General features: G+C 41.7%; 1 protein-coding gene across 1 annotated transcript in view; it reads left to right on the forward strand.

Moving 5' to 3' along the window:
• Nucleotides 1-21,719: 21,719 nt before the first annotated feature.
• Nucleotides 21,720-24,239, forward strand: part of LOC128846457 (uncharacterized) — a 37,488-nt gene continuing 34,968 nt past the window's right edge. Inside the window, exon 1 of the mRNA XM_054045569.1 lies at nucleotides 21,720-24,150. Coding sequence (XP_053901544.1) covers nucleotides 23,634-24,150 — 517 coding nt within the window. The 5' untranslated portion in view covers nucleotides 21,720-23,633. The remainder of the gene's footprint in view (nucleotides 24,151-24,239) is intronic.

A 24,239-nucleotide genomic window follows, 5' to 3' on the forward strand; every position in this document is an offset into this window, starting at 1 on the left:
CAGTGCTACCTTAGATAACCAGTATACCTTCTCTAGTCTCTTGATCCAGCTGTAAAGTCGTCTGCCTTACAGGCAGGATTGAGGCTCAATATTTGTGATTTCATTGAAGGATTTCAGGCCCAGAACCTTAGAAAGTGTTTAACTTCCATTGAAATCAATGGGAATTATTTTTCCTAAGTGTCTCTGAGCATCTGGGCCTCAGAGATTTACAAAGTATTTAGCGGAGTGCAGATGTAGCAAACTTTGTGCCTGACGTTCTCCTGGTTCACATCAGTGTAAACATACAGTTAAGCTGTTTGACCTCTGTTTTGTGGCTAATAAGAGTGTTAGGAGAAATAATCATTACTGCAGCTGATATTCTTAGAACTCTTAGATAAATCTCTCTATGTAGCCAATTTCTTTACCAAACCCAAGAGGGAGCAGAGTATCCTTCTGCTACACAACTACCCTGTGTCAAAGTCTTAAATAAATACTGACTGCTCCTGAGTTTTGTGTTTCAGATCTCGGTGAGCAGCAGGAATAAACTAGAAGGCATAAATTGAAAGAGAAAACCAAGACAGCTTTAACTGCAGAGGTAAACAAAGCAATAATATTTTAACAAGCAAACTCCTTGATCTTTACATTACTGACACGTGATAAAGCTGCAGGAGTCTCGCTCTCTCTTACACACACAGCCAGTTGGCAGGATTCTTTTCTTCTCTCCTTTTGAAAGGTGAACGGCACTTGTCTTAGCCATGCCATGCTAATGTCTTAAGTAGCTGAATAGCCAAACAATCATTTCAACATGCATCTACAGTATGTTTAAATTATCCAGGTCCTCAAGGGTATGGCTACACTGCAGCTGGGAGCAAGACTTGTGTTAGCAGGGCTTGAGTTAGCATGCTAAAAACAGCAGTGTTTGCATTGAAGCACAGGCAGGGGCTTGGGCTAGCCATTCAGGCTTGGAACTATCTGCTGGGTGCTGCAGCTATTTTTAGCATTCTAGATTGAGCCCTGCTAGCGAGTCTGTCAACCAGGCCTAGAAGGCTCATTCCCGGCTGCTGTGTAAACATACCCAAATGGCTTGCTCCAAGATTACCTTCCTGCTTTCCAGAATCATCCCTTATTTCCTAGAGGACATTGACCACCATTGCAATGCTACAGCAGGAGAACTTGGTTACAAGGAAGGATACCTCTGCATATTGTTTGGTTTGCCGAGGTTCTTTTTTCACATTGTATACGTTTTTAAAAAAGTCCTTAGCAAGCTTCCCTGCATTGAACAAAACAAATAGTCCTCAGAAGCAGACTTCTGGCCTGCTTCAGTCTTCTGCATGCTTGGATGCTTGAGCAGAGCAGGAAGTTGATGGCCACCATGAAGCAACAAAAGTTTGTGTCCTTTCAGGACATTGTAAGACTTTATGGAAACACACATTACCTTTGTTTGGCCACCTAACTGCTCTGGCAGGTAGATAGCAATTGACTACATGTGGAAACATTTGTTTAGCCTACCTGTACCTGAACTTTACTACCCATAAGAACGTCCATACTGGGTCAGACCAAAGGTCCATCAGGCCCAGTATCCTGTCCTCTGACAGTGGCCAATGGCAGGTGCCTGAAAGGGAATGAACAGACAGGTTAACATCAAGTGATCCATGCCCTGTCACCCAATCTCAGCTTCTGGCAAACAGAGGCTAGGAATACCATTCCTGCCCATCCTGGCTAATAGCCATTGATGGACCTATCTTCCATGAATCTATATAACTCCCTTTCGAACCCCGTTATAGTATTGACCTTCACAACACCCTCTGGCAAGGAGTTCCAGAGGTTGGCAGTGCATTGTGTGAAAAAATACTTTCTTGTATCTATTTTAAACCTGCTACCTATTAATTTCATTTGGTGGCCCCTTGTTCTTGTATTAGGAGGAGTAAATAACACTTCCTTATTTACTTTCTCTATGCCACTCATGATTTTATAGACCTCTATCATATCCCACCTTAGTTGCCTCTTTTCCAAGCAGAAAAGTCCCAGGCTTATTAATCTCTCCTCATACAGAAGCCGTTCCATACCCCTAATCATTTTTGTTGCCCTTTTCTAAACCTTTCCCAATTCCAATATATCTTTTTTTGAGATGGGGCGACCTCATCTGCATGCAGTATTCAAGGTGAGGGCATACCATGGATTTATATAGAGGCAATATGATATTTTCTGTCTTATTATCTATCTCTTTCTTGATGATTCCCAACATTCTGTTCGCTTTTTTCACTGCCACCGCACATTGCATGGATGATTTCAGAGAACTATCCACAATGACTCTAAGATCTCCTTCTTGAGTGGTAACAGCTAATTTAGACCCCATCATTGTATATGTATAATCAGGATTATGTTTTCCAATGTGCATTACTTTGCATTTATCAACATTAAATTTCATCTCCAGATCTGAACCAACGCTTTGTTTTGGGAAAACAAACTCCAGTTGATAAGCCACCCCTTTTACCGATCCCTCGTTCAGTCTGACGCCCTATCTACATTAAGGAAATTCATAGTACAGGTACTCCCGTGCAGCTTCACTGGTCCAAGTCCCGATTACAGATAAACGGTACCAGTCCAAAGTGGGGCTAATCCCAGTTTACTTCACTGGGATACTAGATTAAGCTGCACAGGCATAAATGCTGCTTTAAAGTGGCGCAGCGTATCTAGTAACCGGGCTCATCCTGGATATAGTTCATGTGAATTTCCTTAAAGCAGACAGGATATGAGAGGGGCCAAAACTGGAACATGTCATATAATCTGCTCACGGTAAAGATCTGTATCCTTGTGCTGGATGCGATATACTGGTGGCTTCTGGCTGGTGTGAACCCTGGATCCAGGAGAGCAGATGGATGGCCAAATAGCTGACTTTGCTGGGCAGTCTGCAGTTGCAGTGGAGCGGTAATTTAGATTGATTGATGTAACCTTGCACTACACTGTGCAGCTAGCATGATGGAGCTGACAATGGACCCGAACCCAAGTGTAAAGTTTGAACCTCTGCCTAGGCTACTTGGTGTAATCTGCAATTTGACTACCACAGGACTGAAGGAGCTGTATAATGTTTGGACCGAGGCAGATTTATAGTTAGGCTAAATGGAACAATCCGTTTATAAAAGTGAGTAGGCAAGGTTTTGCATGAATTCCCAAATGTAGGCAGTTCAGATAAAATGGGGAGTGGATCTAATTTATGTTTTGCAAAGCAAGAATCACCCTGGTCTTATCAATTTATAGAAAGTGAAATGTTCGTTTACAGAATTGCAGTTGCTGCTTTTTCCCTCCCCTCTATAAACCCCTTCAACCAAAAATAGGAAACAAGAAACGGATATTGCACATGCATGCTAAAGACTGCATTTTATTTATTTCACTTTGTATTAGTCATCTTTTACATTCTGTGTTCCTAGCAAGACTGCAGATACTTTGGCCTTCATCTACAAAAATACATCAACAAGGAATGCAGCTAGCAATAAGAAATGATTTGGCAGCAGAGTCTACCTGATCTTGCACTTAGATGTATTTTATTTAGAGATGGACCTCAGGCATAACCCCAAGACTGAGAAAAATTCAAATACCAGCTTCACAGCTGCATCTCGCTAAATTAAACTGAATCCAAATCCAAACACTCAAGGATCACCACATTTTCACCTAGAATGAAGAAAATACGGCCAGAGAACTGTTCACAAACCAAGCCCTGAAACCACCTCACTGTGAAGTAAACAAATGAAGAATACCAGGTATTGAAAGAGATCTTTTGGAAGAAAGCTTCATCTCCAATATATCCTAAACTGTGAAGTTCAGATTTTGATCTAAATTTACTCAAGTTTGGAATATCCCGACATGGGTTTCAATTACATTTTCTGATTTTGATTGAAGATTCAAAACAAAAATTGCAAATTGAAATATTTTGGAATTTTGTTCCGCAAAAGGTACTGCTAGTGTCAAAATAATGGAATTACCTGCAGGATTAAAAAAAAAAAAAATCAAGTCTTCTCAAACAGCTCTAGTTTTGAACTGGGCCTTTCTCTAAATGCAGTTAAGTAAAGAACCAATTTGTTTGAGCTTGTTTACAAGCAATTACTTAAAATTTGCTCTCCTACTGTGAACTTAAATAAAGGGAAATATTCAATAAGGTACACTAGCACAGTGTCTGCTTGCTCTCTGTATTTCGTTTTTTGCATGTCAAAGTCTCACTTTGGTGCTCTCTCTTGGCTTCTTGTTGTGTTCCAGAAAGGTTGTGTTCTTAATATTGATGAGAGGTAACAGTTCCGCTTCATTTCCTTCAAACCAGTCCTTTTTTGATGGTCTCTTTTCCACAAATATAGCTAAAGCAATTTCATGGATTGTGGTTCTTAAATCTTCCCAAAATTCCTCTGCCCTCTCTGGTAATGACTTCCCATTCATGCTAAGTTCAAAAGCCTGCACAAACTCCTGGCATTTCCTCTGGTTTTTGGTGTTAATAGTATTGATTTGGGGCTTGCTCCTAAACTTTGCTCTATGTAGTTTCTTGGCTGCAATTGTCACTTTGCTAATAATCAAGGAGTGGTCAGTGTCACAAGCAGCGCTGGGGAACATGCGAGTGTTCCGCACTAAGGGTAGGTCTTTCCTCCTGACGATAACAAGGTCTAATTGGTGCCAGTGGCCTGATCGTGGATGATGCCATGACAGTTTGTGGCGATCTTTTCCTGTAAAATATGAATTGGTAATGCACATTTGGTTTTGGGCACAGAATTCAAGAAGTCATTGGCCATTCTCATTCATCTTGCCAATGCCAAAATGTCCTAGGCAATCTGGCCATGAGTTATTGTCTGCACCAACTCTTGCATTAAAGTCACCAAGGAGGAAAAAGTTGCTCAGTTGATGGTATTTTTTTTGACAACTTGATGCAAAGACCTGTAAAATGTAGCCCTGAGAAGTAGGATAGATTTGAGTGTTGGTGCATAGGCACTAATGATGTTCACAGAGCCAATGGTCGTCTGAAGTTTAAGTGAGATGATATGCTCTGACTTCCCAATGGGTGTTTCTAGGCGCTTTACCCACTTGTTTCTCACAGCAAAACCGACAACGTGCAGATGTTTTTCTTCTCTGCTTTTACCTTGCCAAAAGAAGGTTTAATTGGCCTCCTGTCCACTGTAGATTTGCTGTTAACCTTGTGTCTTTTGCTAATTCACCTATGGGTTAAAACAAAAGAATTCACACTAGTGGTAAACCCTTTAAAGATGTGGAACATATTTGATTCGTGGAATAAGCTGTTATACATGCTGGGGATGGTGACAGGACAGCCCCACCAGCATGTTACTTTACAGCCCATACCTGTAAAAAGCAGCAAAAGCATAACAGGCCTATGCTGCTGTGTAGAAGGGGAAACTGAGGCACACTGCCTCATGGCATTGGGGGCTAAATGCCAAGATACCTCCACGTTAATGAGTATTGCTGCCTGCATTCTGTTAGCAATACTACATCCCTACCTGTTTGCAAGCATCTGGGGACCAGGGACCCCAAAACGGGCTAGAACCCCCAGGAGTGACATCATATGGTTTCAAGGTACTGAAAGGAAGTGTGACCAGAAACAAACAGAAATTTTACAGGTACTGCCTCCGCCATGGACAGTGTCCAAGTCTCTGGCAGTAAGTTCAGAGGGAGAGAAGCCATCATGAAGAATCCCCTAGCTATCACCTGAGCTGCAACAAGAGCTGCACCAGGGGAAAGAATTACTGTGACGGGTTGGATTACAGAAACCCCCTTGGGAGCTGCCACCAGATGTGCAAAGACTACCCCTGCTCCTGTTTTCCCTGCCAGCTCAGGACTCCAGCACCCTGTCTTGCTGAGCCAGACACTCCCGTTTGGCTCCAGACACAGACCCAGGGTCTGAATCACTTGTTTCAAAGCTGCAAGTTTACCTGAAAACAGCTCGCAGTAGTGTGCTTGTCTTTAGCACTTAGATGCCCAACTCCCAATGGGGTCTAAACCCAGATAAATCCATTTTACCCTGCATAAAGCTTATGCAGGGCAAACTCATAAATTGTTCGCCCTCTATAACACTGATAGAGAGATATGCACAGTTGTTTGCTCCCCCAGGTATTAATACATACTCTGAGTGAATTACTAAATAGAAAGTGATTTTATTAAATACAGACAGTAGGATTTAAGTGGTTCAAAGTAGTAACAGACAGAACAAAGTAAGTCACAAGCAAAATAAAATAAAATGCGCAAATCTATGCCTAATCAAACTGAATACAGATAATCTCACCCTCAGAGATGCTTCAGTAAGTTTTTTTCAGACTGGACACCTTCCAGGCCTGGGCACAATTCTTTCCCCTGGTGTAGCTCTTGTTGCAGCTCAGGTGATAGCTAGGGGATTCTTCATGATGACTCCTCCCCCTCTCTCTTCTCTTCCCCCCTTTATATATCTTTTGCATAAGGTGGGAACTCTTTGTCTCTCTGGGTTTCCACCCCCCCTCACTGGAAAAGCACCAGGTTAAAGATGGATTCCAGTTCAGGTGACATGATCACATGTCACTGCAAGACTTCATTACTCACTTGCCAGCACACACATATACAGGAAGACTCACAGGTAAATACAGCCATCTGCAGACAATGGGAGTCATCAAGATTCCAAACCATCATTAATGGTCCACACTTTACACAATTACAATAGGCCCTCAGAGTTACATTTTATATTTCTAGTTTTAGATACAAGAGTGGTACATTTATACAAATCAGATGATCATACTCAGTAGATTATAAGCTTTGTAATGATACCTTACAAGAGACCTTTTGCATGAAGCATATCCCAGTTACGTTACATTCACTTATTACCGTATTTTCTCTAAAACCAGCTCAGTTACATTATATTGACTTATTATCAAGTTTTTATAAAACCATATAGACTGCACAACGTCACACCCTCCTCCTGAACTTACTGCCAGAGACTTGGACACTGACCATGGCGGAGGCAGTATACCTAAAATTCATTTTTGGGCTCCCCTATGGGGCAGACACTCCTGTGTCCCCCAAAAGGGAAAGAGACCCTGACCCAGCTGTAGGCTCACAGCTTCCAGCTATGAGGGACCTTTCACTGGCCAGCAAAATCCCCCCCCCTTTCACTTAGGTTGGGTTTGCTTTCAGCTAGAGTCCTTGGGGTTTGTTCCCACCGCAGCAGTCACCAGGACCCCAACTTCCAGCTCCAGGATACATGTCTCTGTGCACCTCTTCCACTTCATTACAGCCAGGTCATGCTTCTGGGTCTTAATTGCTTTGTCTCTTAAGTCCAGGCTGGTGGGCAGCCTTTTCTTTTTCCAGGTCAGGCTTTCCCCAGGCAAATTTCAGAGTAACAGCCGTGTTAGTCTGTATCCGCAAAAAGAAGAACAGGAGTACTTGTGGCACCTTAGAGACTAACAAATTTATTAGAGCATAAGCTTTCGTGGACTACAGCCCACTTCTATGCATCCGAAGAAGTGGGCTGTAGTCCACGAAAGCTTATGCTCTAATAAATTTGTTAGTCTCTAAGGTGCCACAAGTACTCCTGTTCTTCTTTTTCCCAGGCAAATTGTACATCAATTTTCATTTATCTTCCCTTGAGACCATCACTTGATGAGCTGGGATACCACAGAGAACACCCTTCTGCCAGAACAGGCACCCCTCCACTCCTGTCTTGCTAAATTAGACATTCCAGTCAGCTTCAGCACAGACAGAGGTTGGGCCACACCCATCTGCAGTTCACTGAAACTGAGATGCACTCAGCTCAGGGGCTTCTTAGTTAACAGAGACATTTCCAGTGCCCATTGTTCAGTCTTTCTGGGCAATTTGCAACTTGTGTAGTTTTAGCTTCTTTTGATCTTCATTTTTACTTATTTTGCTTCCTTTTCTGTCCCTACTTCCCTTTCCCGAAATAAGCAAACAGAAAATAACAAACCAGTAACCACTTTGTCTGTTTTCCAGCCACCACACTTAAAACTCACTTAAAATTACTACCGGTATCTCAAAGCAATCAGCTGTGCACAGATCCTGCTCGACTACGCCACTGTGACGGGTTGGATTACAGAAACCCCCTTGGGAGCTGCCACCAGATGTGCAAAGACTACCCCTGCTCCTGTTTTCCCTGCCAGCTCAGGACTCCAGCACCCTGTCTTGCTGAGCCAGACACTCCCGTTTGGCTCCAGACACAGACCCAGGGTCTGAATCACTTGTTTCAAAGCTGCAAGTTTACCTGAAAACAGCTCGCAGTAGCGTGCTTGTCTTTAGCACTTAGATGCCCAACTCCCAATGGGGTCTAAACCCAGATAAATCCGTTTTACCCTGCATAAAGCTTATGCAGGGCAAACTCATAAATTGTTCGCCCTCTATAACACTGATAGAGAGATATGCACAGTTGTTTGCTCCCCCAGGTATTAATACATACTCTGAGTGAATTACTAAATAGAAAGTGATTTTATTAAATACAGACAGTAGGATTTAAGTGGTTCAAAGTAGTAACAGACAGAACAAAGTAAGTCACAAGCAAAATAAAATAAAATGCGCAAATCTATGCCTAATCAAACTGAATACAGATAATCTCACCCTCAGAGATGCTTCAGTAAGTTTTTTTCAGATTGGACACCTTCCAGGCCTGGGCACAATTCTTTCCCCTGGTGTAGCTCTTGTTGCAGCTCAGGTGATAGCTAGGGGATTCTTCATAATGGCTCCTCCCCCTCTCTCTTCTCTTCCCCCCTTTATATATCTTTTGCATAAGGTGGGAACTCTTTGTCTCTCTGGGTTTCCACCCCCCCTCACTGGAAAAGCACCAGGTTAAAGATGAATTCCAGTTCAGGTGACATGATCACATGTCACTGCAAGACTTCATTACTCACTTGCCAGCACACACATATACAGGAAAACTCACAGGTAAATACAGCCATCTGCAAACAATGGGAGTCATCAAGATTCCAAACCATCATTAATGGTCCACACTTTACACAATTACAATAGGCCCTCAGAGTTACATTTTATATTTCTAGTTTTAGATACAAGAGTGGTACATTTATACAAATCAGATGATCATACTCAGTAGATTATAAGCTTTGTAATGATACCTTACAAGAGACCTTTTGCATGAAGCATATCCCAGTTACGTTACATTCACTTATTACCGTATTTTCTCTAAAACCAGCTCAGTTACATTATATTGACTTATTATCAAGTTTTTATAAAACCATATAGACTGCACAACGTCACACTCTGACTTCCCAATGGGTGTTTCTAGGCGCTTTACCCACTTGTTTCTCACAGCAAAACCGACAACGTGCAGATGTTTTTCTTCTCTGCTTTTACCTTGCCAAAAGAAGGTTTAATTGGCCTCTTGGACAGAACCAGCATCTACAAGTCTTGTTTCCTGAAGTGCTGCAATGTCAACATTTAGTTTGTACAGCTCATAGTCTATCAAAGCTGACTTCCATGTACTGCTTGTGTATTGTAGGTCGTCATTGTCTGTCTATCCCAGATACATGGTCCTGACATTCCAGCTGCCAAGCCAGAAAGTTCTTGGTTTCTTATTTTTGCCAGGTGAAAAGTTTCCATCTGCCATTCAACTTTTGGTCTAGCCCCATACACCGCATGAAATGGGCAGACTGTGGCGGGTCATCACTTAACTGTCCAGGGGCTGCCCAGCTTTGTGGCTGGTGGTGGTTGACCAATGGAACACAGTGATTCCTCCCACTGTCTAAGGTGACCCATGGTGCCCTCCTCTACGCTAATCAAATGGAAGCTTATAACCCGTAACTGCCACCTTCTGTGTTGTGTCCATGTTGCCAGCAAGGATGGAGTGTTCTCTCCATGGCATGTGGCAGTTGATATGGAGGTGCTGCTTTGCCCATGTGTCAGTGTCCCTCTTGTGACTTCACTGGTTTGGACCAAAGGAAGGACGGACATTGATACATTTGGAACCAGCTATGCTGCAGGAGTTGCCAGAGCGGCAGAGATCTTCCATCTGCCTACCTTTCGGGGCTCCATTCCTACATTGGTTATCAGCCACAGCTGAAGGAGCCAATCTGTCCTGCGTGGATGTCATTGGCAAAAACACTGAGTAAATTTGCTCATCCGCCTTTTAATGGCATTTCCTCCATCGAGGGTTCACTACCCTCCTCAAGCACTCATCAGCCCAAAGCCATTGGCATGTCCTGAGGTTTCTGGGTTAATTAACTGCCTCCCAGCACTCGGCGTTGGCCACTACAAGTTATACCGCTTATAGTCATAGCAGTAGCAAATTTTCAATTCTGAGCTGACCAGAATAGGATAGGCCTGCCTTGCCATGTCCCCTCCACCAGAGCTGGGTGGGACAGCTGGTGAATACAGTGCCTTCACAAACTTTACACAAAAAGTTTTTCCCTGCACCAGTGGAATTCCCTTCATACAGATTCAGACTTCGTTGTATGTGTCAATCCATCATGAGAGGTTGGATCTGGCCTTCTGTGTTCAGATTTCAAGCTCCAAGTTTAAATTTATTAAAAATAGCATTTTGTCTACCAGTTGTGACCATTTAGCTAACCTCTGATGGAGAGGGCAAGAAATCACATAGTTACCATATTGCATGAATAATCTCTTGCCCTCATGTCACCTGTTCCCAAAAGCAATTCATTTGAATGCAAGCGCTGTGTCACAGCAACATCAAAGCGTAGAATGTGTTGCATTTTAGTTGAAGGGGAAGAGGCTGATTGCTTAGATCCTTTAGATATTGGGATGGGCCCTTGCTATTCTCAGCAGGCATCTGCCTTAGAGGAGTGGGCAGTAGGGACAGGCTTATGGTTAAGGCACAAGCCTGGAAGCCCAGAGATCAGGTTTCTGTTTCCAGCTTTGCCACTGACATACTTTGTAGCAGGCTGGTCACAATCAATACCTCAGAACAGGAACAATAGCAGCCTCTCCAGGGTGTTGTGGTGCTTAATTCATTATTATTGATAAAGCACTCTTTGATCCACATATGGAAAAGTGCAAGAGTTTTAAACCTTATATCAAACCTCTAGCTAGAACAGGGTATTAGGAATTTGGGCTCTTGTATCTCAACCACAGACTGTGGGACCTTGGGTGGATTAATTAACCTGCATGGGTTAGTTTCCACACATGTAAAATGCATAAATACTTCTCACATGACTTTAATAAGTTTAATTATTGTGAATAATTTGATGCTTTGATGTCCTCAGATGAGAAGTATGATATACTTTTGTCATGCTAAAACAGGTAATGGTCAGAGATCTCTACTGTAGATTGCTTAATATGAGAAAAAGTCAGATCTCTATTCCTCAGTAACTGCCATAATCGCTATTTAAAGAGCTTTGAATTGTGAGATATCTGCACGTGTTCTCCAACGTCCTGGCAATTAAAGTGAAAAGTGACACGGATAAGCTAAAAAGACCTGAAGAAGAGCTCTGTGCAAGCTCGAAAGCTGGTCTCTCTCACCAACAGATGTTGGTCCAATAAAAGATCCTGCCTCACGCACCTTTTCAAGTTAAAAAGAGCTGGTTCCAAATCATGGTCCAACTGTGGTTGGGTCAACAGGTGCAAATCACATAGCTTCTTTGCTTCAGTATCCTTATCTGTAAAAGGGGCTACATTTCTGCAGACTATTGAGATCAAAGAGGGAAAATTATGGTTTATTCCTGTTTTATTTTTGTTGAAGTCTTGTGACTAGATCCACTGGAAACCTAAGCCAAAACAAACCCCAGATAGGAAGAGTTAAATTAAATACTGGTTTTTACTGTCAGATCTCCAGCTTCATTGAAGCAGTGTCCTAGGGCCCAATCTCTACACACCCATTTAGTTCACAGCAAGCTGGGGTGTGAATCTACCCGGCACTAGGCTGCCATGTACAGTAACAGTTCCTTAGTGCACTTTGATCAACTCCTGTTCCAAAGTGGGGTAGAGCTACCATGCAGTAAGGAACCGTCCACATGGACACTCAGTGCACAGCAAGCTAGTGTGTGTGTGTGTGGGGGGGGGGGGGGAGGTTTACACCCCAGCTTGCCTCAAATGAAATGTTTATGTAGACAAGCCCTTTTAACATTTCTTATGAGCTTGATACTCCAAGATGCTGAGCGCTCTGGCATCTGTTCAACAAACCGCTTAAGTGCATGCTTAGCTATCTTATTGGATAAGGGCCAACATGCTCAGTTCTGTAAAGGACTGAACCCTCTATTAATGGCTAGTAACATGTGCTTAGAGAAATTATGATGTGAAGTTCAATTAAAAGGCAGAGATGAAAAATGTGCAAGCAAGTTCTTTCCACACATTTGGATTGGGACCATGGCGACCCTAACAAATTAAGAAATTCTAGATTTTGCTGCTTCATTTGCATAAATATAAATCATCTTAACTTTAGGGCATTGCTGCCCAAGTATGAGTTTAGTAAAAATGAATCCCAAAGAGACTAAGGTTTTTAAATCTTTGGCTTATTGAAGTAGTGTTACATGGCTCTGCAATATGTCCTGTTATTAAATTACAAAGATCTGAGAAACAAGAGCTTAAGATCAGAAACCATACCCAGGTGTTTCATTTGGCAATCCAAAACCATATTGCTAGGGCATGTGCCAGTGACAGTTTTGCTTTCCAGTGCTTATCATCATGTGTTACTTCCAACAGCTGCAAAGGAAACGCGAGCTTCAACTGTAGCTGTAGAAAGAGCAAAATGCCTTTGTCAGATACTTAAAGTTTGCAATCCCCTGCTTAGAGCTTAAGTGTTAGATCCCTGTCAATGCAGAAGTTCACTTGTAACTATGTTTGGAAGGATTAGATTATCAGTAAATGTCAATCAACACAGATTTCCCCATACATGCACAAACCAATGAAAACATATTTCCATCAACGATAAGAGAAAATTGATAGATGGGCAAATTAAGAAAAATGCTGTTGTGAATTCTGAGTTTGATTTAAGTCTATTTACTTTGTATACTTTGATATATGATATTGACGTGTGTTTTAATAGTTAAAGCTTTAACTTTTTGAATCTCTGTTTACTGTCATTAAATAATTGTCTGATCCCTCCCCCTTATAATTTCCTGCAACGGTAAACATTTAAATATATACAAACGGAAAAAATGCTTAAAAATAAGCATTGATCTTATTTGTCAAAATTATGACTAAAAATAAAAATCGAATTGTGCCAAGCCTGGTCATAGCAAGATCAGTGATCACTGACAGACCCCTAAGGCTTGGTTTTTCTTCTGGAGGAGACCACTGTAAGTCAGAAAATCAATGGAGTTATAATGGTGGAGAGCTGGTGTTTGTTTTCATTGGTCTTCTGCATTAACATGATTATCCTTTTTATGTTGGAAGAATATCTCACCACTTCATCTATTAAATAGGACAGGTACTGTTTCCTTTCTACTTTTATTTCCACATAGATTATGCTCAATCCCTTCAACTTTTTTATTTGTATTGACACCTCAACCCTTCAGGAGAAGGAGACCTTATATGTCATCAGATTTTCAATATACAGGCACAATCCTGCATTGGATTATGATGTGATTATTTGTATGACATTAATGCCTAATGGTTCCAAACAAGAGCCAAGGCCCATTGTGCCAAGCACCATACTTTAGATATAGTAAGATGCCTTGGCTACCCTGGGGGTGGTACTGTGTAGTTTATGTGTAGCCACGCCCCGCAGTGAAAAGCGGGCTTCATCCATGCTGCAGTGTTTTAGCTACACAGGACAGCAAAGGACTCCGGCAGCGGGGAGTGGAAGCCTTTCCCTGCTGTGGGGAAAGGCTCCAGCAGTGGGACACTTCAGTGCTACACAGAGCAGTGTAGAAGACAGAGGCACTGCTTCGACATGTAGAGAAATGTGTAGAATACATACCCTAAGGTTCTTGTGGGTCTTCGACTACTTCTACACTTATGGTGGCATGTACAGTACATACACTCCACACACCCGTAGGACAGGTCTATATAGCGGTATAGACTGAGAGGCACTGCTTAGGCAAGTATAGCATAGACACAGGAGAACCTTAGGGTATGTATTCTACATATTTCTCTACATGCCCAAGCAGTGCCTCTCAGTCTATACTGCTATATAGACCTGTCCTACGGGTGTGTGGAGTGTATGTACTGTACATGCCACCATAAGTGTAGACATAGTCAGAGACAGTTCTTTCCACAAAAGATGGACAGTGGGCAAAAGTAAGTATTCCCATTTTATGGATGGGGAACTGAGGTACTGAGCAATTAAGCAGTTTGTGCAACATAATACAGGACGTCCATGACAACTAGAGCAGGGTGAAATTTTTTGTCAAAAACTTTTTTCTGAGAAAAATGCAGTTTTGGTGACATTGAAATATTTCACAAATTCATGTCAGTTTCGCCAAAGTGTTCATGGCAGGGAAAAACAAACAAATGGGGGAATTCCAGTAGTTGATATGAAACATTTCAACATTGTCTAAATGAACATGTAACTGTGTTTTGGTTTGAAGTAACTGTTTAGAAGTTTCCTTCAGGTTTAATTAAACATTAACCACTCATCCTCAAAATATTTAGTTTGACTCAAAACAAAAATCTCTGATTTTTTGGAATTGACAAAGATTTAAAAATCTGTTATTCACACAGCCCCAGTGATACTGGGGATTTGAACCCAGATCTCCTGAGTCTGTTCAATTCCTTCATCATAAGATCTCCCTTCATCTCGAATGTCTTTTTGTACAAACTGCAACAAAAGGAATCTCAATAAATTAATTTTATATTTAGTACAGGGCTTGGAGAGTAAGTTAGGCATGGCGCCACACAGCAGTGTTTTCCCCAGGAATTGAAATTAAGGGAGGTGTTCGAATTTACAGGGAGGGGTGAGGGCTGATGAAGGGGTGAGTCCGTGAGGGTGAAGGTGGACTATATCGCACCATAGAAAAATTGAAAAATGTTTCATGACCATTTTATTGGTTTTAAAACATAAGTTAAAGCTATCACACAAATTAAAGTTGGCTACTCAAGCCTTCTATGAAGCATTACATCCTTCTTGGTTTCTTGTTATAATTTTGCCCAACTCTGTTAATGAACTTATTAAATGCAGTGCATTCATCTTTGGTGGCTTTTCGTGTGTCCGGTACTTCCATTCCTTCAATTGATATGCTCATTAGTTCATTCACATGATCAGGCAGAAGGCGACTTCTTTCAGAACACACAATTCTATTCAATGAGGCAAAAGAACGCTCAACTGTAGCTGTTGTGACTGGGAGTAGCAAGAGACGAATACCTACTTCTTTCATCCCAGGAAACATAACACAAAGATTGGGTTGAGCCACTAGTGATGATAAAAAAGAAGTTTAAATCAAATCTTCATTCATTCGTTGTATGATATTCCACTCTGTGTTCAAATTCTCTATTCTGTGCTGAGCATATGTCAGCCCCATTGCTGGTAGTGCCTCACTTCACTCAACTGTCAGTGTTTTATAGGACAGGGATCTGTAAAAGCTACATAGAGGTTGAGTAGAATCTAGAAGTCATTGTTGTAGATTTTTAAGAATAGAGTCCGTGTACTTTTTCAGTTGTCTTAACAAACACTTCTTGTCCTCTTCACTTAAGGATTCAATATAAATGTCTTCATTAGTCAACTTCTGGACTGAAGTTTTGCTTCTTCCAGTACTTTTGCAATGGATAGCTCTCTGATTGATCCAAATGTAGCTTCTACTGCTGGACAAAGATCTACTACTGTTGTAGCAGATGCCTGGATGGCATTGTTTAATGACCCAAGTGGTTTCAACAGTAGACTTACAAGAGAGAGAACGGCAATAGTCTTCTCTGAACATAATAGCGAAAGTAATCCACCAGCTTCACTACTTAGATCCATCCCATCTTGGTAGATACTTTCCAAAGCCAGTAATAATGGCTGGAGTAATTTTAAGACAACAGCCAAGGATTGCTCACGAGAAAACCAGAGGGTTTTCCCAGGTTGGACTAATTTGAACTTCAGTTCCAGTGTACCTTCTATATTTTCCAAAATATTCAGTCTTTTTGGACTCTTGCTGAAAAAAGAATATAATGAAAACATTAAATGTATAGCTTTTTAAATGTCTTTTGAAGAGTCTGCAGCTCATGCTAGCACTAGTTGGAGTAGATGGCCTCTGCAGTGTGTATAGGAGAGATTAGGGTTACACTTTTCTCTGAGCAAAGCTTGTACTCCACCATGTCTTCCAGAGAAGTTGCAGCTCCATCAAATGCACAAGCAGCCATCTCTTTGGGGTTCAACTGACAAGCATTTAAGTCTTCTAAGATGTGGGTTGTCAAAGATGCAGCCGATGTGGATTCTATAACTTGAACATTTAGAAATGCATCGACTGGCCTATCACTGACATCAAGATAACATACACAATGACTTAATACCTGATGCCCATTTGCATCGGTGCATTCATCAGCCATGTATGTACATTTTTTGAATGTGGTGAGAGAGTTCTTCACTTTTTCAACTGTTGAGTCTTTCAGTGTTGCACTACATGCTTCTAGTCAGTCAGTTGAGTTTCTTGCAGAAAGATAGTGAGCATTTGCTGGTCTTGTTCGGAATCAGTGTTCAACTTCAGGATGAACAAGTGACAATGCACTTAACATTGGCCTCCAGTTTGTAGTGTGTGGTATTTCTTGCTTAAATAGAAAGTATGATGCCACAGCCTTGTTTGTTCACATGAACTGTGTTGTGTCTCCAGCATTCTTAACAGCCTCATTAACACTCACCGGTGTTGTCCTTGCTCAGTGGAGACTCAGAGTTCAGAGGTGCTTTCACATGAGTTCATCTCCCAGGTGGGGGGCAAGAAGATACCTTGCTCATTCCTCCAGCTGCTGACTCGTCGCTCTGGCCGCTGTTGTTCATTGTGCCACCGTTCACTCCATCGCTCTGTTGCCAAATTGGCCCTCCACACGCAAAATACCTTGCAAAAACTAATTAAAACCATAATTAAGGCCAAAAAAACAACTAATATAAAATTCGGTGTGCTCCCAGCTCCAACAATATTTAACCCAACAAATTTGTAGCGTGTGGTGCTATATTGCTGTGTATGTAAAAGGTCAATAGTAACCCCAGTCACAGTGTCAAAAAAAGGGTAAAAACCAAAATGGTGACCCCTCACAACAAAATGTTGATTTGGGGTCGGGGGGGAAGGGGAGGGACTGTCACAGGCCCAAGGTCTCCCTCCCTCAGGGAGTCCCATGGAAGGCAAATCAGCATTGTATGTTGCTAACACAGTTGCAAGCATCACAAGGCATTTTGGGGGAAGGCCAAAGGTGTGAATGTGGAATGGATGATTCCTTGCAGGGTGCAAGAGGCCAAGAGGGGGAAAGAAGGAAAAGAGCAGAGAACGGGTTAACTCGGCACTTCAGCTAGCTCCGTGTGGAGATAAGACGCTGGCCCCTGCCCAAGGTCATGGGCTAGACAAAAAAAATCTACACCTGCCCAGCTGTAAGAAAAAAATACAACTAAGTTAAGCAGAGCTGCACAGACAGCAGTGAGAACAGTGAGAGTGAATAAGGCAGCGACGGTGAAGGCCAACAGGAGGGAAAACAAAGTCTCCAGAGCTGGTGAAGGCCACAGCAAGCCCAATTGGGACTGGTACAAAGAACACAAGGCACAGAGGACCCTGGACAACAACACCCCCAAAGAAACCCAGAACTTAAAACCCTCCCAAAAGCCCAAACAAGGAGAGGATTACAGTGGACCCCGGATGACCTGGGCCCAGAACAAAACTCCCGTCCACCCTTCCCCCTCTTCTTCTTATGTTACACCCAGGCTTGGCCAGCCATGGGTAGAGTATGTGTGAGTATGAAAGTGGATTAGGGCTTGGGGCACTAACGCTTTCTTCCTTCCTCTGAGTGACATGGGGAGCACCCATCACTCTCCTCTGTTATTTTATTAATAAAGCTTTAAAAGCTTGGTGTGTTGCATCATCTTCTCCCCAAACAATCCTGTGGCCTCAGCCTGATCACCTAACGCCTCAGGCAGATTGGTAACTGAAATCTGTCACACCATCACCTTCTGCTGCCACCTGCCACTGTGACCTCTACTAGTTGGTCTCTTGAGGTTCCACCCAGCTCTCAGCGATTTCAGCTGAGCTCTCAGTGGGGGAATCTCACTGCTAGTGCAGACTGGGCCGTCTCTTCCACAGATACACTGTCCCACAGCAGATCTAAGCACTTAGACCTGATCATAGTGATTTCAGCTGTAGTGGTCACTTAACAAAACAAAAGATTATCTCTGGAGCCTAATCAGCTCTGTCTTTAAACAGTGGAGAGGGGCAAATCAAATAGTACTTGTGACTCAGGCAGACCATCAAGCAAAACACCTGTCCCCACCCTCTCTCTTGATGCCCTCAATCAGCACAGGCTAAGTACAGTTCTACTGCCCTTTACTCATACAATAAGAACAACAACATTTCATTACCCCCGCCACACAAGTGATTTGTAATCCAACCCCAGCCAAAAATCTATCATTTGGGCAACGCAGCTCAATTTGCTGGATACCTAGGTAAATTAGGTGTGAATGTAAATACAATCTGGTCCTGAAGCCTTTCCCCTCAGCCCCCAGCTCATCACTAGCTGTCAGGGAGAGCTCATTTAGACTTTGTTTACAAAACATATTTTGAAATTATTAGATTGGCCAACATCACCGAAATGAATGCACCGACATGGTCATAAAAAACAACAGCTGTATAAGGAAGCTAGTCTATGTTCATACTTTTCAAATCTATTATACTTTTTCAGATACACGTATTTTATCATACACTGTATATGCTTTTAAAGTGTGTATTAATGTTTCAATTTCAATTCAAATTTCCAAACAATCACTAAATTGGCAACACTGCATGTAACTAGTTCACAAAACTGGGGGGGGGAAGAGGGGATTGGGGAAATTCAGGGGGGGTGTAGAGAAATCCCTGCCACACAGAGAGACGATAAGCAATATTGAACCACCCAATTCAATGAGCACTGTCAGTCCTGGATACTGCATGACATAGGAGTCTTGTGGAAAAAATAGTATATGATCATGTAAAGGCAGAATATTCTAATTCATGAGAGGGGGGGCAAATTATGATTGCACAGGCATTCTAAAGGCTACCATTTTTTAAGTTTTGAGTGCTTGACTTTGCAACAATATTTTTATACAAAATACTATATATGGTGTTTTTTAATACAGGCCTCATCCAAAGCCCACTGACGTCAATGAAAAGACTCCTTGATTTCAGTTGGCTTTAGATCAGACTTAGCAGCATACTATTTGTCGATCTATAGGCAGATTCATTAGTGGGACTGCCTGGCCCAGGAGATTATGGGTAATAATGTCTTTCCCCTCTACTAGTGGTAGCCAATTCTCAATTCTATTCAATCGATTAGGCAGGGAAAGCCATTACCATCTGAGGGTGGTTTGATAGCCTGGTCCATTAAGTTGGCAGGCATCCAGATCACAAAAGCCACCAGAGTGGCTGTTATTTTGTACCATTTGGGGAAATTTTGAGGGAGTGGGAGGGACAGGATGGAGAAGCCAACTCTTACCCTCCTCCCCCAAATAAAAACCCCATAACTGATCATAAAGACTGAATTATGTTCTTGTTTCTATAGGCAATGCCTGCAGAGGATCAGGGTTAGGTTCCATTGATCCATTCAGTGGGGAGAAACTTGAACTGCTACTGCTTGTGACATCCCTGTTTTACAGAAAGAAAATGTCTAACTCATGAGTTGGTCAAATGTTCATCACCAGCACTAAATTCTAATTAAGTGAAAAGAATCTTTTTCAAGCAATCAGAATATTTCCTTCCAGAATAGCCAGGTGGATCATAGCACAGGAGCCAAACCCCATTTTAAAGGTAAATCACTGCTTATCATTGACAAAATTTAGACTAAAAATATTAATTTAGCTCACTGGGTATTTTACAAAGTGACAGAATTGACCAAAGTCAGCATTGGAATAAGCGGTTTTGTCAGGGCTAAATTTAGTTTCATGTTTTATGGCAACTTCTCCACCTGATCAATGGGTACTTTGTCCTTCATCATTCATCCCTTTGGATCCCATCAGCATCTATCCTACTTGGTTTGTATTTTGTTTTTTCCACCCCCCTTTGAGACAGGATTTTAAATCTAGGAAGCATTGTTTAAGTTCTACAAATAATCAAATATAGTACAACTCATTCAGTTTGGAAATTCAGCTTGAATACTGCAGTTACTTCACTAACATATGCTTCGAGGCATAAGAGCAAAGCAGTAAACAATAAACCACAGACGCTAAACTAACTGCTAAGGCGTACTAAAACCCACAAGACTGGGGTTTCAGTTTAACACCACATATGCTGGCCGTGATCAGAGACCCTCTATGGTACACAGGACAAAAAAAATTAAAAATGCACTGCTACCTCATGGAAAGTTTTCAAACATTCCTCGCACACAATTCTGTCAACACATTTTAGGAGATTCTCTTTTTATTACCAGGATATTAGACTGACTTTTTCTCTTGTTTTATTGTCTCTGGCTCCATATTCTCCATGTGAGGCCCTGATCCTTTCCGCAGCTACCAAGAGTGACAGTGCAGGCAGACTATGATTAAGAGCTCACCATCTACTACAATTATGAAGAGTCAGAAAATATAGAAGTAGCAGCATTAGAACAACGTGTATAGTGGGGGTGCTGAGAGCCACTGAACCAAACTGTAAACCCTGTATGTGATGGGAACCACTTCAAACCGGGGCGAGCTGCTGTACCCCCAGCACTCCTAATTCCAGCATCACCCAGTATGGAAGCACTCCAGATTCCAACATGCATTATTATAAATGCACCACCATAGGGGTTCATTGCCATTTATAGGCAAATTGTGGCAGGTTTCTGGCTCAAAGAATTTATAGTCCAAGTCAGACAACATAGACAAAAATAATGAAAGGCAGGGACAGGCTGCAGGAGGACAATGCTTACAACCATACAATAACAAAGGCTCATAGCTCAGAGGTATTTCTGCAGCCAGTTGGTTTCCTTCCACCCCGCCTTTTATTTTTAAAGTGAGTTTACTTTGTGACCAGAGTGAAGGCTGTTATAGAACAGCAGCTTCGTGGCTCAGATGTGCTCCGTTTTAGCTTTTGGTTTGGTCGGTTTAGATTTAGCAGCATGGAAAAGCTGAACATTCAGCTTCCCAGAGAGATTTTTAGGAAGGGACCCACACCAAGCTGATTTTTGGTACAACTTTCCATGTTGAGGACTGGAGTAAGACTTAACTGTTGCACAGGGCTTTGTGTGGGTGTGATGGGTTGGATCACAGAAACCCCCGTGGGAACTGCCAACTGATGTGCCAAGACTACTTCTGCCCCTGCTTTCCTGCCCTGCCAGCCTGATACTCCAGCATCCTGTCTTGTTGAGCCAGACACACCAGTCTGCTCCAACACAGACCCAGGTCTGAACCACGTGCCCCAAAGCTGCAGACTTAACCTGAAAGCAGCTCACAGATGTGTTCCTGTCTTGAACACTCACGCCCAACTCCCAATGGGGTCCAAACCCCAAATAAATCCATTGTACCCTGTATAAAGCTTATACAGGGTAAACTCATAAATTGTTCGCCCTCTACAACACTGATAGAGAGATATGCATAGCTGTTTGCCCCCCCAGGTATTAATACATACTCTGGGTTAATTAATAAGTAAAAAATGATTTTATTAAATACAGAAAGTATGATTTAAGTGGTTCCAAGTAGTGACAGACAGAACAAAGTGAATTACCAAGTGAACTAAAACAAAACACCCAAATCCAAGCCTAATACAGTAATACAACTGATTACAGATAAAATCTCACCCTGAGAGATGTTTCAATAAGTCTCTTTCACAGACTGGATGCCTTCCTGGACACAGTCCTTTCCCCTGGTATAGCCCTTGTTCCAGCTCAGGTGGTAGCTAGGGGATTCCTCATGATGGCTCCCCGCTTTGTTCTGTTCCACCCATTTATAGATCTTTTGCATAAGGTGGGAGTTCTTTGTCCCTCTCTGGGTTCCCACCCCCTCCTGCTCAATGGAAAAGCACCAGGTTAAAGATGGATTCCAGTTCAGGTGACATGATCACATGTCACTGTAAGACTTCATTATCCACTTGCCAGCACACATGTATACAGGAAGACTTACAGGTAAAACAGAGCCATCTGCAGTCAATTGTCCTGGTTGATGGGAGCCATCAAGATTCCAAACCACCATTAATGGCCCACACTTTGCATAATTACAATAGGCCTTCAGAGTTTATTTCATATTTCCAGTTTCAGATACAATAGTGATACATTTATACAAATAGGATGACCACACTCAGTAGATTATAAGCTTTGAAATGATACCTTACAAGAGACCTTTTGCATGAAGCATATTTCAGTTATATTATATTCAAACTCATTAGCATATTTTCATAAAATCATATAGAGTGCAACGTCACAGTGGGCCTGGGCCTCTCTGATCTGGGGTGAATTTCATAGTGAGTAGCTATTCAACATATCTTTATATTAATGCACATCTATCCCCCCTGTTGCATAGCTACTGTCTAAGCAACTTTGTGTATTGTATTGAGCTGGACCAAGATCAGTCAGAGCTCCTGGGTCATAGAGTCAGAGATTAAGGCCAGAAGGGACCACCAGAGCATGTAGGTGTGGAATGACTACTAGAACATTTATTGTACAGTAAACAGACAGACTCGTCTCACTTGCTGCTTCAGCACTTGACTCAGCACTTAATTGGCATAACACGTATACAAGTGTGGCCAAAGCATAAAGGATGGAATTCTCAAGAATCTGTCAGAGGGACACTAGATCATCAACCCCGAAGTGTAGTTTAAAAAGTCAAAACAACCTCACCATCAATAATACACTCCAGTAACCATTTCCAGGTGGAATTTACAGACAGAACCTGTCTATAAATGTTTACTTTCACACCCTGACTCAGATTCTGAAAGCTATGGTCCTCCCTGCCCCTCAGTTTCCCCATCTGTAAAGTGGGGATATTGATACTTGCCTCCATTTGTAAAACACTTTGAGATCTACTGATGAAGAGCACTGTATAAGAACTAGGTATTATTATTTTAAGAGAAAAAAGTTTGGCAAAGAAAGAGTCAGGTTACATTTGTACATCACATTGTCTCCAATTCCATGGACATACATATGGTATAATCTTTGGGTACTTTATTTTCTAGTGCCAAGCCCTCTAGACTAGGGTAATTCCATACATCTGAATTTTAATTAGAGGAAGTTACTTTCAAGAAATAAATCTCTAAAATAATAAAGTTTGGTTAATTAAAACCCTGCACATACTATCATCCTCCTCTTATTCAAGTTAATTTATCAATGTTACTTCTTTTGGAACATCCAGTGTTCCCTATCACAGTCTTTAAAATAGCTCCATTAACAAGTGAGATCTGTTAGAATGTGGAATAGTCTTGAAAGAAGTGGAAGAATCCCCATCTCATACAAAGTTAAATAGAACATAGTACTTGGGCATGTACCATACAACACACTGCTATATCGACAGAGGGCTGGAGGAAATTACCTAATAGGTGTTTACCAACTCTGGTAGGATTTATGAACCAACAGAACAAAATGTATGGTTTTATGTGATACATTAGTTCCATGCTTATTTACCTTCCTGTTTATTGATTAACTGTACTTAACATATTTTGTTTGGTAGTTCAAAAATGGTTAAAACAAAGATTGAATTCTGGTTTCCAGTTTTGTGCCCACAACCAAATAGGAGTTCAATTTTGTGGGCACAAAACAAGTCTGATTTGCAGGTGCAACTAGCTAAATCAATGTCTAAAGGAAATACTTATAAAACCATCCTGCAATCTTGTGAGGACTGTTTGGCTCTTACAGTAATTGCAGACACATGCTTGTCTCATTTCTGTTCGTTTTGTAGGTGTTCATTACAGTCCTTTCCCCCAATAAGAACACAGTCTAGTTTTAAGTTTCCTGTTGTGGTTAACACATTCCCCCCCTCCAAAGAGCCCAACATGAATGATTGTAAATCTTATTTGTGTTATTGTATTTCTAGCAGAGTTAAAGAGGGAAAAAAGTCAGTTTTATTAAAGCGAGCTTTCAGTTTGCTTAAATTGGGAACTCAGAACAGAAAAGCAATGCATTCTCCAGTCATAGTTGGTTTATTTTATTTTCTCCTAATTAAGGCTTGGAAGAGCTTAACTGTCCAAAGTGAAGGTATGGTCATAATATATTTCAGATCTATTTCTTTAGCTACTAATACTGTTCTAATTTTGGAGGGGAAGTTTAGTTTATTTCATTATCAC

Source organism: Malaclemys terrapin, chromosome 1 (assembly GCF_027887155.1).
Source record: "Malaclemys terrapin pileata isolate rMalTer1 chromosome 1, rMalTer1.hap1, whole genome shotgun sequence".
Classification (NCBI taxonomy): Eukaryota; Metazoa; Chordata; order Testudines; family Emydidae; genus Malaclemys; species Malaclemys terrapin.